The following is a 10,774-nucleotide window of genomic DNA, read 5'->3' as shown; positions in this document are numbered from 1 at the left end:
TGTTCTAGGCCAGCCAGAGGTACAGAGACTCTGCCTCAAAAAGAAAACAAAACTGCTACCACCTTTCCCCTCACTATATAGCAAATGCAACTTTTGGGAGTATGTAATCATGCATGTGTGATATTCAAAAAAGCAGAAAAGAGATCTCATAAAACTGGTTGAGATTAAAATAACAGCACTCACCAACACAACTGTCTTTGGCCTCGTTTAGTCCCTGGCTTCCATTCACATTTACAAACATAAGTGGAGAAGACTTCATGATGTGCTGGATGAAATCAAGTAACATCACAGAGGTCGGCTGACCGTCAGTTTTCTTTACAAGTTCTAGAGCAACTGAGAGGTAAAAGATTCTTTTTAAAAACTCACAACAAACTAAACAAAAGAGATTTTGCTAAGAAACTAGATTTTGGTAATCAAAACTTTTTTGCAGCAAAGTACTCATGCTAAATTGATATGTGATGAAATAGTATGATCTTATCTAATATTATTTTTGTATGTGTGTGGTATTAAGTGTGTACGTGTGTATGTGTGTGTGTAAGTCAGAGGTCAATATTGGGTGTCTGCCTCAAGCATTCTCTACCTTATTTTTGAGACAAGCTCTCTCACTGAACCTAGACTTCACCAATTTAGCTAGTATAGTTGGACAAGGAAGCTCCACAGATCTGTTATGAGATTACAGGTATACACTGCTGCAGCTGGCTTTTTAAGATTGTGCTGGGAATTTAAAGTCAGCTTCTTATGCTTGGGCAGCAAACTCAATGTCTGAGTCATCTCTCCAGCCTGCCACCTAACTTTAAGTGTCTCATAACCATGTACATTCATCTATAATACATTCCATTCTGTAAGCATTTGTACTATAGGCCTATAAGATGCCAGGTACCATGCTAAAATCTGAAGAAAAACAAACAAACAAAAGCAAACAAAAAAAAAAATCTGATAATCTAGTGAAGGATTAAAAAAAAAAAAATAGTGTGACATGGTAACTCAAGATAAAAGGAAACAATTCTAGAAAAATACTGTGAAGGAATTCCTAAAAGAGAAAGTGGCAGAAGGAAGAAGCATGTGGTCAAAACAGGTATCATATGAAACCGCATTTTGCAAGTGTTAACAGTCCTCAGCAATCTTTTTAGTAACCTGTAACTTTGTGGATTAAAAAGAACAAAGTTTAATGGTTATGATAAATCATAAAATATGTTGTACTAAATTTTACTCTATTTTAACCCTTTGCTATGGCAGGTTTTGTTTTTGGCATTTGCTGTGTGTCTACCACTGGCAAGTTGCTTATAAAGTCCTATGATTGGACGTGATCAAATTTCTTATAGCTGGGAAGAAGCAGGCGGATCTCTGTGAGTTTGAGGCCAGCCTGGTCTACAAAGTGAGACCAAGAGGCCAAGGCCATACACAGAAACCCTGTCTCCAAAAAAAAAAAAAAAAAAAAAAAAAAAAAAAATTCTTATAGCTAACACATCAAAGAACTTTAGGAAGCCAGTAGAAAATCATGGTTATTAACAGAAACACAAACTTGGTTTTAAGGTCTAAATTACATCATGTTTTAAGTAACAAGTAATACTGAGTAACAACTTGCTTGAAATTAGTATCTAACAAATACTTAACTCTGTAAGTAAAACTGCCTAGAGGAGAAAGTGGTAGCATAATATTAAATGAAAAACCACTGACGTTCATCTAATATTATTTTTGTATGTGTGTGGCATACATAAGAAAGAATTCCCTCTTACCAACATTTACATCTGTAAGTATTCGGTCAATGAATTGGCAGAGAATTTGTCTTGGTTTCTGTACAACGGTATTATATTCCTCTGGAGTAGCACTAGAACACAAAGAAAAGCATGTTAGGAGGCACGATGGGAGCTAGCAAGATGGGTTAGCAGGTAAAAGCACACCCTACCAAGCCTGCCCTGAGTTCCACTGCCAGGACTGACACAGTGGAAGGAGAGAACCAACTCCCATGAGCTACCCTCTGACCTCTATATGCACTGTGATGTGTGAGAGGCGTGTTGGCTCATATCTGAAACTGGAAGCTGAGGCAGAAGGTCAGCAATTCTAGGTCAGTATAAGCTACTAAGAGAGATTCTGTCTCACAAATTAAACTAGGCAAAAGCTTTTAATCTTTAAAGGACCTACGTTTTAATTTGTAGGAAAATTCTCTAAAGTTGAATTTATCAAATGTGATTAGTTTAAATGTTACCATAGACAGTATTCTAGTACTTAAAAGTGAAACTCTAAAGACATCACTAATTTGGGGTGGGGGAGCTTAAGTGCCAGCATAGGAATCTAATCTGCAGATTTTAGAAATATGTAGCTCAAAATGGTAGCCATTAGCCACATGTGATTATTTAATACTTGAAATGAGGTTATTCCAAATTAAGATGCATTAAAGGCACTTATTAGATTACTAATACTTGTACAAAAAAATTAACATTGCATTAATCATCTTATACCAGTTACACATAAACATAATATTTGAATATAATAAATTAATACACAACCTATAAAATGTATTACTAACTTAATTTTACTTCTTTCCTTCTTGCTTTTTAAAATGTGGTTACTAGAAATTTTTTAAATCATTAGTGGCACATGCCTTTAATCTCAGCACTTGGAAGGGAAAGACAAGCAGATCTCTGAGTTCAAAACCAGCCTGGTATGCAGAGCGATTTCTAGGGCAGCCACACAGTGAAATCCTGTGTCAAAAAAACAAAAAAACAAAAAAACAAAAAGGGAGGAAGGACAGAGGCACTAATTCTGAAAATGTGCATAACGGGACACATCTTTAATCCAGCACTCTGGAAGCACAGGAGGTGGGTCTGAGTTCCAGGACAGCGAACACTACATATCAGAGAGTCAGTCTCTGTCTCTGACTCTCTCTGAGTAGAAAAGAAAGTAAAATCTATAATTAAGACTTAAAGCTGGGCACAGTGGTGCACTCTTGTAATCCCAGCACTCAGGAAGGCAGAGGCAGGTAGACCTCCAAGTTTTAGGACAGCCAAAGCTACACAGAGAAACCCTGTTTTGAAAAACCAAAACAACAACAACAAAAACTTAAGAGCCACATCAAATAATTACAATTTGTGATCTTAATCTGGACCTCCCCAAATGACATTAGTATGCCTTTTTGTTGTTGTTGTTGCTGTTTTGGCTTGTTGAGACAGGTGTGTGTGTGTGTGTGTGTGTGTGTGTGTGTGTGTGTGTGTGTAGCCTTGGCTGTCCTGGACTTGCTTTGTAGTCCAGGCTGGCCTCGAACTCAGAGAGATCTGCTTTTAATAAGGCATGCACCATCACGCCCAGCCTGACATTTATATTCTTGAATTGATAATGGTACCATGATTATATTTTAAAACATATTTCCATAATGCAGCAGTTTTCATATCTGCATCATGTTATAAAGTCCTGGATTCAAGCACCAGTGGAACCATGAGTTATCTTAGATACTCACAGTACTGAGCACACAGTTCAGTATTGAAAGCATTAGCTGCCCTTGCAGAGGATCCAACACTATTACTCACAACCACCCTTAAATCCAGTTCTAGGGGGTCCAAAACCCTCTTCTGTCCTCTGAGGGCACCAGGCACACATATGATACACATACATACATGCAACCAAAACACATATATACAAAATAAATAAATTTTAAAAAGAAGTCTCTATCCTTTACTGGTAATTACTGACATGGATGGAATGTCTGGGATTTACTGCAGAATAGTATGTGCTGAGAAGAAGAAAGCTATAAAGGAGGAAATCAATATATAATTTTTCTTCTTTTGCTACATTTGAAAATTTCAAAATAAAAAGGTAACTAAAAATAAAAAATATAATACACACACACACACATTCTCTTAGAGCTAATCAAGAAAAAATATTAAAGAGAAATAAAAAGTGGCAAAGCATTTGCCTACCACGTGGGAGGTCCTGGGTTAAATCAGTATTGAGGGGAAAAAGGAGAAAAACAATTCAATAGAATTGTTCCCTAAAATTATGAGTAGACTCAGCTTGGGTACTGTGGCTTATATAAAATCACCACAAAATAGAAAATGAAAATTTAATAGAGTCTGTTTGCTTCCCAAACTGCAACACTACACCTAATCAGCAATAACTTACCATTTCCCCTTCTATCCCCTGGCAATATTCATTCCAATATTTTATCTCTGTCAACTTGACTGCTGTAGGTTTCTTATCTTAGTGGCATATCATACTTACCCGTTTGTGACTTCTTTCTTTTTTAAAAAATTTATTTAATTTTATTTTATGTGCATTGGTGTGAAGGTGTCAGATCCCCTGGAACTGGAGTTACAGACAGTTGTTAGCTGCCGTGTGAGTGCTGGAAATTGAACCTGGGTCCTTTGGAAGAGCAGACAGTGCTCTTAACCACTGAGTTGTCTCTCCAGCCTGTGACTTATTTCTTAAAGCAGTGATTCTCAAACTTCCTAATGCTGCAACCCTAATTTAATGCAGTTCCTCATACTGTGATGACTCCCAACTATAAAAGTATTTTCATTGCTACTTCATAATTGTAATTTTGCTACTGTTATGAATCATAACACATATACTTAGAGATATGGCTTTGCCAAGGTGGTCTGAATCCACAGGTTGAGAACCACTGGTTTAATTGTAACACGTTAGAATTTCTTTCCTTTTCATACTAAATAGTCTTTATGTTTATGTCACATATGGGAGGGTTATGTCTACTTATCTGTTGGTAAACATTTGCTTCCACCATTTAGATATTGTGAATAACAATGCTATGATGAACAACACGGTAAAAATAAATGCTTTAAATTCTTTGAAGTATATATTAAAAAGAATTAGCAGGGTGTGATGGCACACATCTGTAATCCCACACTTGGGGAGGCAGAAGCAGGCAGATCTCTGTGAGTTCAAGGCCAGCCTGGTCTACAAAGGGAGTCCATGACAGCCAAGGCTACATAGAGGAACCCTGTCTCAAAACAACAACAACAACAAAAACCAAACAAACAAGCAAACAAAATAATTGCTTGGTTATAGGGTAATTATTTATCCCACCCCCTTTTTGTAGTACTATCATTCCACTTTCCACAGTGGTTAAGTCATATTATTTTACATCTGCACTAACAATGTACCACAGGCTCCAATTTCCCGGTATCCTTACCTTTTTTTTTTTTCTTTAGATATACAATAGTCCTTTTTTTTTTTTTTTTTTTTTTGAGGGGGATCGAGACAGGTGTCATTATATAGGCCTTTTAAGTCCTTGGTAGCCCAAGCTGCCCTTAAACTCAACGAGGCTCTTGCCTTGACCTCCTAAGTCATTACACTAGTTTCCTTGTGGTTTTGATTTATGTCTCCCCAATTTTCTTACCCATTTTTTCACCAAATTGTGTTTCTTTTTAGATTGTTTTTGAGTTATATATTAACAGCTGTTAAGCTCTTAAAATTTTAATTATTTTAAAAGTCTGTATGTGTGTATGATATACATGTGTATATGGCCATATGAGTACAGGTGCTTGTGCCATGGTGCATGTATTAAGGTCAGGGGACAACCTTGGGTGTTGGTCCTTGCCTTCCAGCTTTTCTGAGACAGAATTTCAGTGATGATGGCATAAAACTTGTATTATCAGTTTCCCCCAATCATTTTTACTCATATACTTTTAGAAAGACAGAAATTACTAAATTTAAATTTTTAATTATTTTTGCCCTTACAAAGTCTACTTGCCATATTTATACAAAACGGAAAAAAAAAAATCACACAAGGTGATGGTGGAGTTAGAGAACAAGTGGTCTTTTAACTTAGGTTTTTGTTTGTTTTTTAGTATGGCCAGCAGAGGGAAATGGACCCAGCTATGGTGCATGGCTATTCAGATCTACTCAATGGACAGGGCATTCTCCACAGTTCTGTGGAGAGTGGGGACTGACTCTGACAGGTACTCTGGTGCCCCATATTTGACCACTGCCCTTTGGTGGGGAGGCCTGGCGGCACTCAGAGGACAGGTAAGCAGGCTACCAGGATGAGACCTGATTGGGGAGGAGGTCCCCTTCTGTCACAGACCTAGGGGAGGGGAATAGGATGAAAGAGGGAGGGGGGAGGGAATGGGAAGATACAAGTGAGGGGATACAATTGAGATGTAACCTGAGTAAATTACTTAAAGAAAAAGATAAAGGGGGGGGAGGGCTGGAGAGATGGCTCAGTGGTTAAGAGCACTGCCTGCTCTTCCAAAGGACCCGGGTTCAATTCTCAGCACCCACATGGCAGCTCACAACTGTCTGTAACTCCAAGTTCTGACACTTTCACACCAAAGCACATAGATTAAAAAATTTTAAAAAGAAAAGAAAAAGATAAAGAAGCCATTTCTATTGATAACTGAAGGGGCGTGGTGCGCACTAACTCTTCAGATTGGAACATGGTTCCCATTTGATTTTTGGGGTTGACAGAAACACGGCATGTGTGTTTCTTCACACCCCCCCCCACTGTTTATTTAAGGCAAGGTCTCACAATTTAGTCCAGGCTAGCCTCGAGGTTCCCCCTGCCTGTGCTACCCACGTTCTGGGGTGAAAGGAGACGCGCAAATGGGAAAGCAGCTCATCTTTTAGTTTGGGGTAACGCTGTGCTGGTTAGACTGAGGACCTGTGCCCTGTCCCTGTCCCTGTCCCTTCTGACTAAAGCGATGGGCCGAGCAACTCGCAGAGGATCCCAGCTGCAGCTGGCCGATGACGCGCGGCCTCCCTTCCAGAAGAAGCGACGGCCCTGTCAGCAACTGATTTCTCTCTCGCTCCCTCGAGAAGCGGGGAACGCGCCTCTGAAGCAAAACCTAAGCCAATCAATTCGCCCAACAACGATTAGAAGGGCCAGAACCCAGGGAAGGGTTTTCGAGAAGCAAATGAGCGCGGCAAAATAACCACAGAGACCCTTCTAGAGGCAGAGCAGACAGAAGCTCGCGCCGGCAAGCCCCCGCGAGGGTCCTGACCGCGCTCCCGCCAACCGCCACTGTGAGGGAGAGAGGAGCCCACAGGCCGCGGCGCGGGGCCGAGGAGACCCCGCGTCTCGAGGCTGGCGACGACGCGCGGCCCTACCTGCCCAACTCCCGCAAAGCGGGGATCATGGACGCCAACTCCAGCCCGTGGTCACCCATGGTGACACCGAGCGACTCTCAAAACAGCCGCCGCCGGTGCCGGGCTTCTCCACGGGCGTCCTCTGAAGAGAAGGCGGAGCGCCTACAGGGGCCCGCTCGGTCCAAAACTCCTGCTCTCGCAGCGACCTGCAGGCGCTTGTTTCCGTTTTTTGTCAGGACCTCCGGGGAAATCCCGGAGCGAAGGGGCGGGGCCGACAGCGGACGTGCCCGCCCACTTTTCCTCCCGCGGGGGTGCGTAGCCCTCCGGGGTTGTTTGTTTGTTTGTTGTTTGTTTATTCATTCGTTTATTTATTTTGCTTTCGAGATGCTCAAACCTGGTTGCTCAGCCAAGCAGAACCTCAGGGCCCGAGTTGGGGAGGAACTTGAAGACCCAACAAAGTTATATATATTTCATTATGTTAGAATTACTTATTTAACTAGCTAAGGCTACGCAGGATGCCTACGTTTGTCGTTTGGGACACAAGGATAATTACTGATGCAGCCTCCAAAATTAAAATTAAAAAGTGGTGGAATGGCAGTCAGATGCGCGCCTGACTGCAGGATTTCAATCTGCTGCACCGTGAACTCTTTCCTTTTAGGTATCCTGGCTGAAATGACACGGATCTTACGTAGACTAGCAATATAAACACATTCTTTCCCCTTCTTCATCTTGTTTTACTTTTCTTCACAGCACTTCCTTCAGTGCCAGTAGAGGTGGGGCTGTCAACTGAAGTTAACCCTTTCCTCCCCAAGTCACTCTTCGTTGTGGTGTTCTGTCAGTAATAGAAACCTAATTAAAACAATCATATATGAAAAATAGTTTATCAACTAAAAAGTAAGAAATGCTAGCTATTTTTAATTATACTGGGAAAGATTACAATTAGAACTGTGGGTGCATCCCAATGGATGACCACTAGCCTAGCTCCCGAGGCTCCAGGTTTGACCTGCAATACTGTGCAAACTACATTCTTTAAAAAAAAATTGATTAAGCGGGTACTGAAGAGATGGCTCAGAGGTTGAGAGCACTGACTGCTCTTCTAGAGGTCCTGAGTTCAATTCCCAGCAACCACATGGTGGCCCACAACCATCTATAATGTGATCTCATGGCATGTCGGTGCACATGTAGGTAGAACACTGTATACATAATAAATAAATCTTTTTAGAAAATTATAAAGCCAGGCATAGTTGTGCATTCCTACACTCCCCTTACTTTGACTGTAGAGGCAGAAGGATCAAGAGTTCAAGGCCTTCCTCAGCTCCATAATGGGCTTGAGGGCAGGGGGACCCTGTCTCAGAAATAAAAAAATAAAAAAATAAAGACAGTGTATATTGCACACTTGGGTAGCACTGTAATTCTGAAATGCAGGACCCCAAACAGCAGAGCTCTGTCAGTCTAATCCCAAAAGTAATTTAAAATAAAAATGTATTTTTATATGTATGAGTGTTTTGAGCATATTGTATGTGCCCCATGTGCATGCCTTGTGCCAGCAGGGCATCAGGAGAGGGCGTCAGACCGTGTGGAACTGCAGTTATGGGAAATAATGTACTAGCAGGTGGGCATTGGGAGCTGAGCAGCAAGAGCAATGCACGCCTTTATCTGCTGAGCTACTGTTATAGTCTCCAAAAGTGTGTGGTGTGTGTGTGTGTGTGTGTGTGTGTAAAAGACACTGTGTATTAGGCATTCTTGTGACAGAAAGATGAGGAACATAAGTCACTTTCAAGTAATATACAGGAATATAGTAACTCCCAGATTAAATTCAAAGCAAACTGTAAAGGCCAGAGAGACTGACAGAGAATCAGCATGCATTAGATGACGGAAGGAAGTGCGCATAGGAACTGCAGGGGACAGGGGAGGTGGCTCAGGAGGGCCTTAAGGAGGTGCTACTGTATATAAGATGGGACATGAAGGTCCAGCAGGATTTGAAGCAACAGAGACAGGAGAAGGGGGACTATTCTATCCAAGCGCCACAGTATAAACTGAAGGACACAGAAGGCTTGAATGGAAGGGCTTGGCCGGCATCTAGGGAACATTTAGACCAGGCGTATCTAACCTGTAGCCCACCACTGGTAGGCCACGGTTGGCAGTCCTACATATGCCCTAGGATGTCTGTGAATGTGGCCCAATACATCTGTAAATGACAGCATCATGTCCCAGTGTCATAGAGACACACTGCAGTAAGTTGTGGGAAGGTACCAATAGGGTTTTTTTTTTTTTTTTTTTTAAGGTTTATTATGTATACAGTGTTGTCTGCTTGTAGGCCAGAAGGGGGCATCAGGTTACATTATAGATGGTTGTGAGCCACCATGTGGTTGCTGGAACTTGAACTCAGGACCTTTGGAAGAGCAGGTGGTGCTCTTAAACACTGAGCCATCTCTCCACCCCCCAGTAGAGATAGTTTTTACACAGTGCGACAATAAACTGGCTACGGCACTACAGGCCCATAATTCCAACACTTTAGAAGAGGAGGCAGGAGGATAGCTAGTTTGAATTGGCTTAGGCTACATAGGAAGACACGGACTCAACAGCAAAAATTAGTCAAAGCTGCACTCGAATTTGGAGGAAGGTGCAAGTCAGAAGGAAAGGAAGCCAGCACCCATTGAGATGTCAGCAGCTTAGCAATGTATCGATAAACAGGCAACTGACATTGAGGTCCATGTTATATCCTCCAATGACTACTGTATTTCTTTTTTATTTATTTATTTATTTTTTTTTTATTTTGTGAACATTGGTGTGAGGGTGTCAGATTCCTTGGAACTTGAATTACAGACAATTGTGAGCTGTCATGTGGGTGCTGGGAATTGAACCCCGGTCCTTTGGAAGAACAGACAGTGCTCTTAACCACTGAGCCATCTCTTCAGCCCTGATTCCTGTATTTCTTTGCCAAACTTTGCGGAAGAGTTTTCCATAAGGCTGTTTCTATTTGTCATCTCCTCTTCAGTCCTCAGCCGCTATCGAGTATACTCGGCCTGTTGTCCCTCGCCTCCCTGTTTTCTCATCAGAACCACCAATAGTTTTTCTTTTGTTGCTATTGTTATTACTGCTTATTGAGATTGGGTCTCCCACAGCCCAGGCTGGCCTTGAACTCACTGTGTCGCTGAAGATGACCTTATGTGGCACTGGGGCTCAAACTCATGGTACGGTGCTTGGTCCCCAGTTGGTGGAACTTTTGGGGAAGGATTGTTGAAGGAGAAGTGTCACTGGGGGAGGGGGGCTTTCCCAGTTCTCTTTCTCTCTCTCCCTCCTTCCTTCCCTCCCCTGCCCTTGCTTGTGGATCAAGATTTAAGCACTCCAGCACCATGCCTGCCTCCCTGTTGCCATGGTGTCTGCCATGATGGCCCTGGATTCGAATCCCTGAAACTGTAAGCAAGCCCCCCCATAAACTGCTAATCCTGTAAGTGGCCTTGGCCGTGGTGCCTCTTCCCAGCAATAGAACAAACAGTAAGACTCGTGCCTTCCTTCATGCTGGACAGACATCTGGACAGACCTTCCAGAAGCTCTTGGGAGCAGTCCCACAGCCTGGGCTGCACCCACCTGTGATCTTTCTCTCCTTCTGAAGCTGCTGTAAGGGACTGACGGCCACACCTAGCTGCCATCAAGAGCCTCGAGACCTGTCTGCTTCTCTCCTCACAGGACTCACAGAAAGCAAAATCCTCATCTCATCATCACACTGCTGCCC

The 10,774-nt window shown here is 42.1% G+C and overlaps 1 protein-coding gene across 1 annotated transcript in view; it reads right to left on the bottom strand.

Annotated features, from left to right (window-relative positions):
* Window positions 1–7,208, bottom strand: part of Atr (ATR serine/threonine kinase) — a 97,474-nt gene extending 90,266 nt beyond the window's left edge. The window contains 3 exon segments of the mRNA XM_051140721.1: window positions 184–333; window positions 1,737–1,828; window positions 7,060–7,208. Of these exon segments, the coding sequence (XP_050996678.1) occupies window positions 184–333; window positions 1,737–1,828; window positions 7,060–7,118 (301 nt within the window). The 5' untranslated portion in view covers window positions 7,119–7,208.
* Window positions 7,209–10,774: the final 3,566 nt, after the last annotated feature.

Source organism: Acomys russatus, chromosome 32 (assembly GCF_903995435.1).
Source record: "Acomys russatus chromosome 32, mAcoRus1.1, whole genome shotgun sequence".
Classification (NCBI taxonomy): Eukaryota; Metazoa; Chordata; class Mammalia; order Rodentia; family Muridae; genus Acomys; species Acomys russatus.
The sequence above is the reverse complement of the archived record's forward strand: the minus strand, read 5'-3'. Positions and strand labels throughout refer to the sequence as shown.